Source organism: Oncorhynchus gorbuscha, linkage group LG07, assembly GCF_021184085.1.
Source record: "Oncorhynchus gorbuscha isolate QuinsamMale2020 ecotype Even-year linkage group LG07, OgorEven_v1.0, whole genome shotgun sequence".
NCBI lineage: Eukaryota > Metazoa > Chordata > Actinopteri > Salmoniformes > Salmonidae > Oncorhynchus > Oncorhynchus gorbuscha.
Genome location: NC_060179.1, coordinates 73,553,815 through 73,569,503, shown reverse-complemented (window position 1 = coordinate 73,569,503; position 15,689 = coordinate 73,553,815). Strand labels below are relative to the sequence as shown.

The 15,689-nt window shown below is 48.7% G+C and overlaps 1 protein-coding gene across 1 annotated transcript in view; it reads left to right on the top strand.

Moving 5' to 3' along the window:
- Positions 1–3,967: 3,967 nt before the first annotated feature.
- LOC124040337 (metal transporter CNNM1-like) overlaps positions 3,968–15,689 on the top strand; it is a 69,052-nt gene continuing 57,330 nt past the window's right edge. Inside the window, exons 1-6 of the mRNA XM_046357447.1 lie at positions 3,968–4,369; positions 4,473–4,575; positions 4,721–5,719; positions 12,616–12,759; positions 13,198–13,297; positions 13,941–14,089. Of these exons, the coding sequence (XP_046213403.1) occupies positions 3,968–4,369; positions 4,473–4,575; positions 4,721–5,719; positions 12,616–12,759; positions 13,198–13,202 (1,653 nt within the window). The 3' untranslated portion in view covers positions 13,203–13,297; positions 13,941–14,089. The remainder of the gene's footprint in view (positions 4,370–4,472; positions 4,576–4,720; positions 5,720–12,615; positions 12,760–13,197; positions 13,298–13,940; positions 14,090–15,689) is intronic.

Sequence of the window (15,689 nt, the reverse complement as noted above, 5' to 3'; positions counted from 1 at the left end):
GACTAAATGTTAAATATTATGACTTTAGGAAAACTATAACTTTTCGACTCCATTCAACAAAAAATAAACGAAAGTAAGCCCTGGCCTTGTATCCAAGGTGAAAAAATCTATACAAACTGTAAACAACACCACCATCCTATACCCTAATAATAACATACTAATAATTATGACAATAATAATAACAACAACAACAGCTCTAATAGCCCAATAATATTATATTATAAACGAAAAATAGTAATTTACATGGAGGAAAGTGCAACAGACAGTAGAACAACGAACACATCTCTACATGTAAAAGCCATTTCGTCTGTGAAGCAATTATAGCCTATATGAAAAGGCATATTGTTGAAATGTATGTAGCTTTAAGATTTGAACATAATTTAAGAGATCAATAAGACCTTTACATTTTTGTGGTTATATGGCTTATTATTTCCTTAAAATGACTCATATCTGACTTCGATTATGCCTCCAAATGAAAATATATTTTGGCAAATAAAAGTGATTTTGGAGCATGGTAGCAGAGAGTGAGCGGGGACGAAGGAGTGAGAATAGGCTTTTTACGGACACACCACAAGCAGGATTTTAGACAAACTGTCTCAAACAGGTGAGGAAAGGGTCACGGCTTAAAAGGCACTGTTGACGCTCGCTCTTACGAATATTGACGAAGTGTGAGGACCTGAAGAGGGGAAGCGTGCTTTTGTGTGAAATCTGCTGGGTTAGGAGGAGAATAGCAGAGGCAGAGAGGTTGGCCTACCACTGGACGAAAGAGCAACCAAGGGCCGGCTCAGCAGGACACAACGTTTTGGAACAAGGAATATTGTCGTCTCTATGGTTTCTATTGTTTGATTCACTGTTAATCAAATGAACAGTCCCTCCGTGTTCTTATCTGTGTTTTGATTTATCATAGTATTAAACCAAATGAATGGCGTGCTTTGCTAAATCTGACCACATTTCTCGTTGTATGGCTTACATTAGTTACATTAGTTTAACCTTTAGGCTATACTAAAATCTGAAAATATATTTTAAATGGACTTTGGCACCAGGCCTACAATTAAGAAAATGTCGTTTGCCTAAATCTGATTGGTTCCTGAAAAGTCTAAATAATAAATCAATAATAATTGTGGTTATAAATAATTAGAACATTAGAAATAAGGCCCAAAACATTGACCCATAACCTATTATTGGCTTTAAAATGCAACTATGCATTTATTACTACACTAATTAAATCACTTTAATGTCTATAACCTATAATGTGAAATGAAATGACATTACTCACATCAGGAGGCTAAATGAACAGCTCTACTTCAGTTGACGTGCCCTTTCAGCGGAATTTGATTCCAGAGCTGGTGGAGAGTCTACACTGCCATCTCATGGAATACTCTTTAATAGTTTCTAGAACAAATCGACTGACCCAATGTGAAAATGACTTAAATGTAAATGTAAATGTAAAATGATGCTGATGATGATAATTATGATTAGGATGATAATTATTCTGGTAATTATGATGAGGATGATTGTGATGGTAATGACTCGGATGATGAGGAGGATGCCGATTGTGAAAAAAATAGTCTTTATAGACAAACAGGGATACAAAATGAACAAACGCACACGTACGCACTAGCCTGGCTGACGCACGACCCACGTGACTACAGAGCATGCTGTGCCTCAGTCTGGTGTTAGCGAGACTAGACATACAGCGGTGGAAAAAGTGCTCAATTGTCATACTTTAGTAAAAGTAAACATACCTTAATAGAAAATCACTCAAGTAAAAGTAAAGGTCACCCAGTAAAATAATAATTGAGTAAAAGTATCTGGTTTTAAATATACATTACATTACATTACATTATACATTATACAAATATACTTCAGTATATTGGAAAAAGTAGAGAAAAAAGTGGAAAAAGTACTCAACTGTAATATCAAATCAAATCAAATCAAATTTATTTATATAGCCCTTCGTACATCAGCTGATATCTCAAAGTGCTGTACAGAAACCCAGCCTAAAACCCCAAACAGCAAACAATGCAGGTGTAAAAGCACGGTGGCTAGGAAAAACTCCCTAGAAAGGCCAAAACCTAGGAAGAAACCTAGAGAGGAACCGGGCTATGTGGGGTGGCCAGTCCTCTTCTGGCTGTGCCGGGTAGAGATTATAACAGAACATGACCAAGATGTTCAAATGTTCATAAATGACCAGCATGGTCAAATAATAATAAGGCAGAACAGTTGAAACTGGAGCAGCAGCACAGTCAGATGGACTGGGGACAGCAAGGAGCCATCATGTCAGGTAGTCCTGGGGCACGGTCCTAGGGCTCAGGTCCTCCGAGAGAGAGAAAGAAAGAGAGAATTAGAGAGAGCATATGTGGGGTGGCCAGTCCTCTTCTGGCTGTGCCAGGTGGAGATTATAACAGAACGTGGCCAAGATGTTCAAATGTTCATAAATGACCAGCATGGTTGAATAATAGTAAGGCAGAACAGTTGAAACTGGAGCAGGAGCATGGCCAGGTGGACTGGGGACAGCAAGGAGTCCTCATGTCAGGTAGTCCTGGGACATGGTCCTAGGGCCCAGGCCAGTTGAAACTGGAGCAGCAGCATGGCCAGGTGGACTGGGGACAGCAAGGAGTCATCATGTCAGGTAGTCCTGGGGCATGGTTCTAGGGCTCAGGTCCTCCGAGAGAGAGAAAGAAAGAGAGAAGGAGAGAATTAGAGAACGCACACTTAGATTTACACAGGACACCGAATAGGACAGGAGAAGTACTCCAGATAAACAAACTGACCCTAGCCCCCCGACACATAAACTACTGCAGCATAAATACTGGAGGCTGAGACAGGAGGGGTCAGGAGACACTGTGGCCCCATCCGAGGATACTTGAGAAAAAGTACTGAACTGTAATACTTGAGAAAAAGTACTGAACTGTAATACTTGAGAAAAAGTACTCAACTGTAATACTTGAGAAAAAGTACTCAACTGTAATACTTGAGAAAAAGTACTCAACTGTAATACTTGAGAAAAAGTACTCAACTGTAATACTTGAGAAAAAGTACTCAACTGTAATACTTGAGAAAAAGTACTCAACTGTAATACTTGAGAAAAAGTACTCAACTGTAATACTTGAGAAAAAGTAAAAAGCACAAGTAAATGCGATACATCAAATTCATTATATTAAGCAAACTAGACAGCACCATTTACAGACAGACAGGGTCGAACTCCAACACTCAGACATAATTTACTAACACAGTATTTGTGTTAAGTGAGTCTGCCAGAACAGAGGCAGTAGGGATGACAAACGTTATATTGACAGGTGCGTGAATTTGACCATGTTGTTGTCCTACCTGAGCATTCGAAATGTTACAGTACTTTTGGGTTTCAGGGGAAATGATTGGGAGTAAAACGTACATCAATTTTTTTAGGAATGTAGTGGAGTAAAAGTAGTCAAAAATATCAACAGTAAAGTAAAGTAAATAACCCCCTAAAAACGACACACACACACACACACACACACACACACACACACACACACACACACACACACACACACACACACACACACACACACACACACACACACACACACACACACACACACACACACACACACACACACACACACACACACACACACACACACACACACACACACTAGAGTATACTATTTGGTGTGTTTCTATGATTGTGGTCTCTGCACGGAGCGACAGACAGTCACCCTGGGAAGTAGCTCTGATGATGGGGCATTTCCTGTCTTCTATTTTTAGATTGTAATGGCAAGGAAAATTACATTTCGTCATTGTACTGCATGGGATTTTGTAAGGCCCACACATGCCCGATCTCTCTCTCGCTCGCTCTCTCTCTCTCTCTCGCTCACGGCCAACCCTCTCTTCTCTCTTTCCTCGGTGTGTGGCTGTCCAGCTGTTATGCTGATTCAAGCAGAGCCAGCGTAAAAACCGTGACCACGTGACCCAACCTCCGCCAATGTCCCTCTGTAGTTTATTCAGCATGATGGCTGCTGATGCTGCGGTAGCTTCCTCCTCACCTCATCGCATCTCACCTCATCCCTACCGCCAGCTGTCGTTTCACCTCTTCACCCTTATCAGCCTCCTCTTCTTTCTCCCAGCCCAGGCGAAGGGATTGCTTGGCGTCCGCCCAGAGGACACTAAAGCCGGGGAGCTGTCAGTGCAGGACGGGCTGCTCCAGGCGACCGAGGGTACGCGCTTCATGCTGCGGGTTTACTACGCAGCATCCTCGGTTACACAGAGAGCCAACAACCACTCTGGGAGTAGGAGACCAGAAGCTGCCGCTGCCGCTGCCGCACCATGGATCGCCTTCATAGAAGAACCAGGTGGGGAGCGAAAGCGAGGGGAGGGGGAGAGACTGGTCAGTTTATTGAGTGTATTGACCATTTACCATTAAAGCTATGTATTAAATAGGTTTTATGAAATAACCTAAATATCGTGATAAAATATCTATTAGAATTTAGGTCCCTCCCAAACAGAACCCGTGCGTGGACGAGCATGCTCGGAGTTCTGACATCGAGCTCCTGGGTTCCTTCAGGTCTGCGTCCAGCCACAACTCTGTTCTAGGTCCGTTTATTTAGTCTATAGTTACGTTTTTATCGTTGTTCGATCTCAGTTTACATTAAAAAAAATAATAATAATCTTACATGTTATTGTGCGTTTTTCTTTTGTCTGATGATGACCTTCTTGGAATTTGATTCTGATTCTATAGTGGAGCTGCTCGCCAAAGACCTGCGCAAAGATGAGCGGATCAAATACTACACCATGTGCGCGTTTGACGGGGTGAAGTGGGAGCATTTCAGCACCAGAGACTTCTGGCTAGCCGTGGTGGAGCGACCCCCGCATGCGGATGTGTGGCTCCAGTTGGGGGTGTCGGTGATGCTACTGGGGCTCTCTGCGCTCTGCAGCGGGCTGAACATCAGTATGCTAGCCATGGATCCCGTCGAGCTCCGTGTTCTCCAAAACAGCGGCACCGAGAAGGAACAAAAATACGCACACAAGATCGAATCCGTGCGTAAACATGGCAACTACATCCTGTGTACTGTGGTACTCGGAAACGTGCTGACCAACACCTGTTTCGTGGTGTGGATGTGCCGGATTATAGGGATGACTCCCACCTCCCTTGCTACCTGCACTTTCGGGATTTTCTTCATAGGAGAGATTCTGCCTCACTCTGTGGCGTCCAGACACAGCCTAGCCATCGCCTCCAAAACCATCTGGGCCACCCGGCTTCTAATGCTGGTCTCCTTCCCCATCTCCTACCCCGTCTCCAAGCTCCTAGACATCATGCTTCACCAGGAGATCAGTAACTTCTACACCAGAGAGAAACTGGTGGCCATGCTGCGCGTCACAGACCCCTACCACGATCTGGTCAAAGAGGAACTCAACATCATCCAGGGCGCCCTGGAGTTACGCACCAAGACCGTAGAACAAGTTCACACCCCTCTGGCGGACTGTTATATGCTCTCCTCAGATGCTGTTCTAGACTTCTGTACTATGTCTGACGTCATGCAGAGTGGGTTCACCCGGATCCCGGTCTATGAGAACGACAGGTCCATCATCGTTGATATCCTGTTCGTCAAAGACCTGGCATTCGTGGACCCGGATGACTGCACCCCGCTGAAGACCATCACCCAGTTCTACAAACACCCCATGCACTGTGTGTTCAGAGACACCAAACTGGATGTAATGCTGGAGGAGTTCAAGAGAGGTAATAGGACGGGCTAGGGGCGGACGGGCCATCCGGCATTTCAGACCGGGCTAGGGGCAGACAGGCCATCTGGCATTTCAGACCGGGCTAGGGTCGGACGGGCCATCTGGCATTTCAGACCGGCTAGGGGCGGACGGGCCATCTGGCATTTCAGACCGGGCTAGGGGCGGACGGGCCACCTGGCATTTCAGACCGGGCTAGGGGCGAACGGGCCATCCGGCATTTCAGACCAGGCTAGGGGCAGACGGACCATCTGTCATTTCAGACAGGGCTAGGGGCGGACGGGCTACCTGGCATTTCAGACCGGGCTAGGGGCGGACGGGCCCCCTGGCATTTCAGACCAGGCTAGGGGCGGATGGGCTACCTGGCATTTCAGACCGGGCTAGGGGCGGACGAGCCCCCTGGCATTTCAGACCGGGCTAGGGGTGGACGGGCCATCTGGCATTTCAGACCGGGCTAGGGGCGGACGGGCCCCCTGGCATTTCAGACCAGGCTAGGGGCGGATGGGCTACCTGGCATTTCAGACCGGGCTAGGGGCGGACGAGCCCCCTGGCATTTCAGACCGGGCTAGGGGTGGACGGGCCATCTGGCATTTCAGACCGGGCTAGGGGCGGACGGGCCCCCTGGCATTTCAGACCGGGCTAGGGGTGGACGGGCCATCTGGCATTTCAGACCGGGCTAGGGGTGGACGGGCTGCCTGGCATTTCAGTCTGGGCTAGGGGCAGACGGACCATCTGGCATTTCAGACCGGGCTAGGGTCGGACGGGCCATCTGGCATTTCAGACCGGCTAGGGGCAGACGGGCCATCTGGCATTTCAGACCGGGCTAGGGTCGGACGGGCCATCTGGCATTTCAGACCGGCTAGGGGAGGACGGGCCATCTGTCATTTCAGACCGGGCTAGGGGCGGACGGGCCACCTGGCATTTCAGACCGGGCTAGGGGCGAACGGGCCATCCGGCATTTCAGACCAGGCTAGGGGCAGACGGACCATCTGGCATTTCAGACGGGGCTAGGGACAGATGGGCCATCTGGCATTTCAGACCGGGCTAGGGGCAGACGGACCATCTGGCATTTCAGACGGGGCTAGGGGCAGACGGGCCATCTGGCATTTCAGACCGGCTAGGGGCAGACGGGCCATCTGGCATTTCAGACAGGGCTAGGGGCGGACGGGCCACCTGGCATTTCAGACCGGGCTAGGGGCGGATGGGCCATCCGGCATTCCAGACCAGGCTAGGGGCGGATGGGCTACCTGGCATTTCAGACCCGGCTAGGGCCGGACGGGCCCCCTGGCATTTCAGACCAGGCTAGGGGCGGATGGGCTACCTGGCATTTCAGACCGGGCTAGGGGCGGATGGGCCATCTGGCATTTCTGACCGGGCTAGGGGCGGACGGGCCCCCTGGCATTTCAGACCGGGCTAGGGGTGGACGGGCCGTCTGGCATTTCAGACCGGGCTAGGGGAGGACGGGCTACCTGGCATTTCAGACCGGGCTAGGGGTGGACGGGCCATCTGGCATTTCTGACCGGGCTAGGGGCGGATGGGCCATCTGTCATTTCAGACCGGGCTAGGGGTGGACGGGCTGCCTGGCATTTCAGTCTGGGCTAGGGGCAGACGGACCATCTGGCATTTCAGACCGGGCTAGGGTCGGACGGGCCATCTGGCATTTCAGACCGGCTAGGGGCAGACGGGCCATCTGGCATTTCAGACCGGGCTAGGGTCGGACGGGCCATCTGGCATTTCAGACCGGCTAGGGGCGGACGGGCCATCTGTCATTTCAGACCGGGCTAGGGGCGGACGGGCCACCTGGCATTTCAGACCGGGCTAGGGGCGAACGGGCCATCCGGCATTTCAGACCAGGCTAGGGGCAGACGGACCATCTGGCATTTCAGACGGGGCTAGGGGCAGATGGGCCATCTGGCATTTCAGACCGGGCTAGGGGCAGACGGACCATCTGGCATTTCAGACGGGGCTAGGGGCAGACGGGCCATCTGGCATTTCAGACCGGCTAGGGGCAGACGGGCCATCTGGCATTTCAGACAGGGCTAGGGGCGGACGGGCCACCTGGCATTTCAGACCGGGCTAGGGGCGGATGGGCCATCCGGCATTCCAGACCAGGCTAGGGGCGGACGGGCTACCTGGCATTTCAGACCCGGCTAGGGGCGGACGGGCCCCCTGGCATTTCAGACTAGGCTAGGGGCGGAGGGGTACCTGGCATTTCAGACCGGGCTAGGGGCGGACGGGCCATCTGGCATTTCTGACCGGGCTAGGGGCGGACGGGCCCCCTGGCATTTCAGACCGGGCTAGGGGTGGACGGGCCGTCTGGCATTTCAGACCGGGCTAGGGGAGGACGGGCTACCTGGCATTTCAGACCGGGCTAGGGGTGGACGGGCCATCTGGCATTTCTGACCGGGCTAGGGGCGGACGGGCCCCCTGGCATTTCAGACCGGGCTAGGGGTGGACGGGCCGTCTGGCATTTCAGACCGGGCTAGGGGAGGACGGGCTGCCTGGCATTTCAGTCCGGGCTAGGGGCAGACGGGCCATCTGGTATTTCAGACCGGCTAGGGGTGGATGGGCCATCTGACATTTCAGACCGGCTAGGGGCAGACGGGCAATCTGGCATTTCAGACCGGGCTAGGGGCGGACGGGCAATCTGGCATTACAGACCGGGCTAGGGGCGGACGGGCCATCTGAAATTTCAGACCGGGCTAGGGGCAGACGGGCCATCTGGCATTTCAGACCGGGTTAGGGGCGGACGGGCCATCTGGCATTTCAGACCGGCTAGGGGCAGACGGGCCATCTGGCATTTCAGACCGGGCTAGGGGCGGACGGGCCATCTGGCATTTCAGACCGGGCTAGGGGTGGACGGGCCATCTGGCATTTCAGACCGGGCTAGGGGCGGATGGGCCATCTGTCATTTCAGACCGGGCTAGGGGCGGATGGGCCATCTGTCATTTCAGACCGGGCTAGGGGTGGACTGGCCATCTGTCATTTCAGACCGGGCTGGGGCGGACTGGCCATCTGGCATTTCAAGTCGGCCTAGGGGCGGACTGGCCATCTGGCATTTCAAGTCGGGCTAGGGGCGGACTGGCCATCTGGCATTTCAAGTCGGGCTAGGGGCGGACTGGCCATCTGGCATTTCATGTCGGGCTAGGGGCAGATGGGCCATCTGGCATTTCAGGCTGGTCCATTTTTGGGCCAGTGGGCCTGTCAATTGTTTTTTTTTTTTGCAAAATTATAATTATCTGGATAATAATGGGGTTAAAACAAAAAATGGGCCGATGTGGGGGCCTCAAGGAAAATATTTTTTCTGGTCCCAGTCTGCCCCTGGGCCAGGTAGATCCCACTCACACCTGAGCTCAGTATACACTGTTGTAAAGAGAAAAAATGTAATGCAAAATCAGATAAATATGTATGAAATGCACCACCATTTGGTAAGAAAATACATACATGTTACCAATCAGAGCATACAGACTAATGAGCTCACCGTTTATAAATCACATGATTACTGCCATTCAGTCACCTCCATGCTGTATCACATGGTCTATGAGAAAAAACAATGATATTGTTCAGCAGGTTTGACAGAATTGATCTATAGATAAGTGCAGTGGTCAAGTTAGCCTTTACCCGTTCCATTACACCACTTCCCTCGTCCTGAAAAGCAGAGACTCCAGGGTGTATATGAATCGAGTTATGCTCTGGACAGTCAGTCATATAAGATGACACAGGCTCAGCAGGTCCAAGTGGAGTTGAGTGGTATAGGCTTCTGTATGTCACAGAAAGTTATTATCCATATTCACAATCCATTAAACAACTTCCTTGAAGCTATAAAAATGTATAATAATATAGGTGCAGTGCATGTTGTTTTACAGGGTCAGCCATGGAAGAACGTCGCCCCTGGAGCAAATTAGGGTTAAGTGCCTTGCTGAAGGGCACATTGACAGATTTCTCACCTTGTCGGCTCGGGTATTCTAACCAGCGACCTTTCAGTTACTTGCCCTAGTGTTCTAACTGCTAGGCTACCAGAAGAGACATTTACATTACATTTAAGTCATTTAGCAGACGCTCTTATCCAGAGCGACTTACAAATTGGTGCATTCACCTTATGAGACATCACAAAGTGACTGGAAACGGTCCTTAGTGTCTCCATCCATGTAAGAATGTTGAAGGAAGCTGGAGGCTGGAATAATCTCTTCTAATTACCATGACAACCAGAATCATCGTGTTCCGCCGTCAGCCAGGGGAATGCGCAGGTGTGTGTGTGTGTGTGTGTGTGTGTGTGTGTGTGTGTGTGTGTGTGTGTGTGTGTGTGCGTGCGTGCGTGCGTGCGTGCGTGCGTGCGTGCGTGCGTGCGTGCGTGCGTGCGTGCGTGCGTGCGTGTGTGTGTGTATGTGAAAGGTTTGTGTTTATACTCAGTACATTCTTAGCAGCTAGGCATGGTTTCTCTCCTGTGTGTTTCATGGTAAACATAAGTAGATGTCATGTGCTCTGACAGTTAGCAGGAATCACACTGGAGGATTTGGGACGGAGACAGCAGTGTCCACTAGGACGAGAGCTTATTTAAAAGGACTAGGGCTTCTTTCATATGCTATTCAGATTGACACGGTTGGCTTGTCCGTGAGGGCTCAGAGATGGTCATCTGAACGGTTTAATTATGGAAATTAGTTGGATAAGAGGGCCTTATTCAATCAACATTCTTTTTGTGGAGTGACTCAAAGCAACAGTCACCATTTCAATGTAATGTATGTTTATCACATTCATCATCATCTATATATACAGGTTGTTAGCAGACGCTTTTATCCAAAGCGACTTACAGTCATGTATGCATACATTCTACGTATGGGTGGTCCCGGGGATCGAACCCACTACCCTGGCGTTACAAGCGCCATGCTCTACCAACTGAGCTACAGAAGGACCACACGGGGAGTGGTCCTTGTCTGTGGTCGATGGCAGTAGAAATGGAACTTCCAGAGCTGCCTGTCTCACCATTGCAGACGCAGTCTCCTCTTCCTCCAGGCCGGTGTCACATTTAAGCTGGTCCACACACATGATTACTGGGTTGCCCCTGCTGCTGGTTCCCTTCAGGTGGATGCCAGACGATCAGTTCACTGGCAGATATGTTCCATTGTCTGTAAGAGCATCTGAGGAGACCAGGGATGCTGGCCCATGTTGACTCCAATGCTTCACAAAGTTGAGTCAAGTTGGCTGGATGTCCTTTGGGTGGTAGACCATTCTTGGTGCAAACAGGAAACTGTTGAGTGTGAAAACCCAGCACTGTTGCAGTTCTTTACTCAAACCGGTGCGCCTGGCACCTACTACCATTCCCCGTTTCTCGTCTTCCCCATTCACCCTCTGAATGGCACACTGTACTGTCTGTACATGTCTCAACTGTCTCAAGGCTTAAACATCCTTCTTTAACCTGTCTCCTCTCCTTCATCTACACTGATTGAAGTGGATTTAACAAGTGACATCAATAAGGGATCATAGCTTTCACCTGGGTCCATCTGGTCATTCTATGTCATGGAAAGAGCATTTGTTCCACTTTTTTTTGTACACTCATTATATATTACTTTTGAGTTTCAGATTATTTGTATTTTTACAGGGACAGTGCACATTAATCAATGTTTTATTAAAAGTGCCAGTTTTAGCCATATAGCTCATTTTCAACCACAGTCCCTGGGCAGGTTGTTAAACACAATTCCAAATCCAATGCAGACCGACAATGAGCAGTGCGCACACGCAGAGAAACATCTCCTCCTCTCCCCCTCTCCCCTCTCCCCATCCCCTCCTCTCCTCTCCACTGCCCTCCCCCTCTCCCCTCTCCTCCTCCCACCTCTCCTCTCCTCTCCTCCCCTTCTCCCCCTCCCCCTTATCCCCCTCTCATCTCCTCCCCTTCTCCCCCTCTCCTCCTATCCTCCTCTCCTCTCCTCCCCCTCTCCTCTCTTCCCCTTCTCCCCCTCTCCTCCTCTCCCCTCTCCTCCCATTCTTCCCCTCTCCCCCTCTCCTCCCCTTCTCCCCCTCTCCTCCTCTCCCGCCCTCTCTCCCTTTCCCCCTCTCCCCCCTGTGATGGAGGCTGATTCAGGAAGGCAAGGGGGTTAGGAGGGAGTTGGGAGATGAGGAGTCTTACATGAAATGTAAGCAGGTAGCCTAGCTGTTAAGCGTTTGGCCAGTAACCGAAAGGCTGCTGGTTTGAATCTCCAAGACGACTAGGTGAAAAATCTTTTGATGTGCCCTTGAGCAAGGCACCTAAACCTAATTGCTCCTGTAAGTCACTCTGGATAAGAGCATCTGCTAAATTACTTAAATGAAACTGTAAAAATTATGAAATTTTTCACAAGCCATGGAAAGAAACCACAGTGTCTCCGATGTTTTAGCAGTGTAATTTATCAATTCTTAGCTAAGGTGCTGGCAAAGTCACTGCCTTTCATAGTGGACAGTTCTTAAAATATTCAGACAGACAGACAGACAGACAGACAGACAGACAGACAGACAGACAGACAGACAGACAGACAGACAGACAGACAGACAGACAGACAGACAGACAGACAGACAGACAGACAGACAGACAGACAGACAGACAGACAGACAGACAGACAGACAGACAGACAGACAGACAGACAGACAGACAGACAGACAGACAGACAGACAGACAGACAGACAGACAGACAGACAGACAGACAGACAGACAGACAGACAGACAGACAGACAGACAGACAGACAGACAGACGGCTACTTTCAGTAAGAATCTCCTGGATGGTGTTGATTTTTAATCTGCTTTGATAACAGCATAATCACGGAATGTAAATGCTGATTTCTATAACCTCTCACTCCTCCCCCCTCCTTCCCCGCTCCCTCCCTCCCTTCCCCTCCCTATTTCTCTCCTCCTAATCTCTCTCCCAGGTAAATCCCACCTGGCTATAGTCCACAGGGTGAACAGTGAGGGGGAGGGGGACCCCTTTTATGAGGTCCTGGGAATTGTTACTTTGGAGGACGTTATCGAAGAAATAATCAAGTCTGAGATTGTGGACGAGACAGACCTCTACAGTATGTATAACATCTCTCCTTCTCTCTTTATAGATACACTGCATGACCAAAAGTATATGGACACCTGCTCGTCCAACATCTCATTCCAAAATCATGGGCATTAATATGGAGTTGGTCCCCCCTTTGCTGTTATAACAGCCTCTTACTCTTCTGGGAAGGCTTTCCACTTCCCACTAGGCCTGGCTCGCAGTCGGCTGAAACAGGAAACAGCCTTCCCCAAATTGTTCCGCAAACTGTTGCCACAAAATTAGATGCACAGAATCGTCCAGAATATGCTGTAACGTTAAGATTTCCCTTCACTGGAACTAAGGGGCCCGGACCATGAAAAACAGCCCCAGACCATTATTCCTCCTCCACCAAACATTACAGTTGGCACTATGCATTCGGGCAGGTAGCGTTCCCTGTTTAATAGTCTGTCTGTGTGTTTTGTTATTGCAGGGTAAAGTTGAGGTGGAGATTGGTAAGGAGGCTCTTCGTTTTGAGAACGGAGCTTTCTCCTGTTATGGAATGTCAGCCCTCATACCACCATTGTCCATAGGTAAATACACTCCCGTCCCAACAACACACAATGGGATTTTATCAGCTGGTGTTAGTGATTATAATGTTGTTGATGATAATGGTGACGGTGATGACGTTGATGAAGAGGATTTATTGAATAGGACATTCTTACCCCAGCTTCCCCTGTTCTAAATGCTACAGTAGCACAGCGTTTCTATGTTATGTGTGTGCGTGAAATCCACTGTCGATTTCCCTGGAATCCGTGGGGTAAGATGGCTGCAGTGGAAACTATGTAACTGCAGTGATTAAAGCTGTTTAAGAAAATGGTTCTATAGAAAGACATGTCCTGACCTGGGTTATATAACACCCAGTTTACACTGATAAGCAGACACAAAAGGCCCAGCCTAGTGTGTGTGTGTGTGTGTGTGTGTGTGTGTGTGTGTGTGTGTGTGTGTGTGTGTGTGTGTGTGTGTGTGTGTGTGTGTGTGTGTGTGTGTGTGTGTGTGTGTGTGTGTGTGTGTGTGTGTGTGTGTGTGTGTGTGTGTGTGTGTGTGTGTGTGTGTGTGAACATGCATGTGCTGGTTCTGGTCTAATAGAGAGCAAGAGAGAGAGAGACAGAAAGAGCAAGAAGAGAGTGAGTAAGAGAAAAAAAAGGGACATAATCTAATCAAACTCATCTCCAGTCAACAGGTTTGGTTCTGGTAGCAGTGGGTTGAACCAGTCAGACTCTTTCCTATCAGGAGGCAGTGTGGGTCAGCTGAGTATAGGAGGGGGAGGAGTCTACCTACCTGACTTCTCTGTCAGACAACTCACTGACCTACAGATTATTAAGGTAACACACACCAGCAAAATCCACAAAATTACTCTAAATATATTAATGTGGCCATATAATTGAAACACACAGTTTTGTAATGAAGGTCTACAGTAGCCTCAACAGCACCCTGTGGGGTAGCACCATGGTGTAGCCGGAGGACAGCTAGTTTACATTCTCCTCCGGGTACACTGACTTCTCACCACCTTCCATAGACTTACATAGTAATTATGACAACTTCCAGAGGACGTCCTCCAACGTATCAGAGCTCTTGCAACATGAACTGACATGTTGTCCACCAAATCAAAGCATCAGAGAGTGAATTTAGTTCCAAAAGCATAAGCTACAGCTAGCTAGCACTGCAGTGCATGAAATGTGGTGAGTAGTTGACTCAGAGAAAGACAATAGTTGAACCGTTTTTAATAAATTAATCTCTTCCAGAATGAAGGAGAAGCAAGAGAGCGACAGTGCTAGCTATTTTTCAAAGCATTTTTTTTAGCTTTCACTTTCTTAGTTAGAGAATGAAGCTAGCTAGTTTAGCCTACTCAAAAACCTGGCTCAAACAGAGGGATGCTATGTTAGCTAGCTGGCAATGGCTATCCAATACTGGAACCCTTCCAAGTCAAGGTAAGCTTTTGGTTTTATAAATGTATTGCCACCAGGGCCTACGGGTGTAACTGCTAAACTGCTAGCTGTACACTGTACTGCATGATTGTAGCGGGTTTAGTAATGCGTTAGTTCTAGTAGCTATGTTGACTACTCTGACATTAGCTAATATGGTGACAAAGATGTAGGCTGTGCAGTGGTTAGTGGTTATGGTATAAAGGTTTGGCTCAGAAAGGGGTTTTCGCCTGGTCACAGACAGCTGTGGTGTTGTGGAGTCCACAAGCAATGGGAAAAGGGGAGAGGAGAAGCGCGAGTAAATGCGAGAAGGAATTATACAATGAGCAAAGTGATCATGCTGTTTGTATGTGGCTGCTATGCAAGTTATCTGTGTTTGCGGGTGATCAGGGGTGTATTCATTCCGCCGATTCTGTTGAAAAACATTTCTAAACGGAAGCAAATGGAACGAAATGGGGATGAACATACCTGAATTTGTCCAATAGAAACTCTCGTTTGCAACCATTCGACTAATGATTACACCCTATCAGCTAGATGCAGGCAAGAGTGTGCAAGGCTGTATTGAATGTGTCACTCTGTCACGTTGATTACTCAAATCTATCTCTCGACCTGTGTGCACCTACATTGTAAACTTTCATGGGTAGGCTAGGTTGTAGCAACCTCATGATGGGTATAGGGAAAATTAGAGTATCATGTTGTAGAAATAAGGCGTCCCTCATCTTTAACGTCACCGACCACCACTAACGTGCACGCACAACACCTAAAATAGACCTAAACTTCTAACTACCCAGAACCATACTGCTTCTCATTTTAATTTCCCTTTAAAACGTCTTAATCCCTGATTTTGACTCAACACAGACACATCCTCTCTCCCTCTATCCTTCCTTCCCTCTCTCCCTCCTTCCCTCGTTTTCCTTTTAATCTCTCTTAGTTTAACTTTAATCATTGGGGATAAATGACCTCCATTTTCAGTATGAATAATTTAGACTTAAAGTGATGG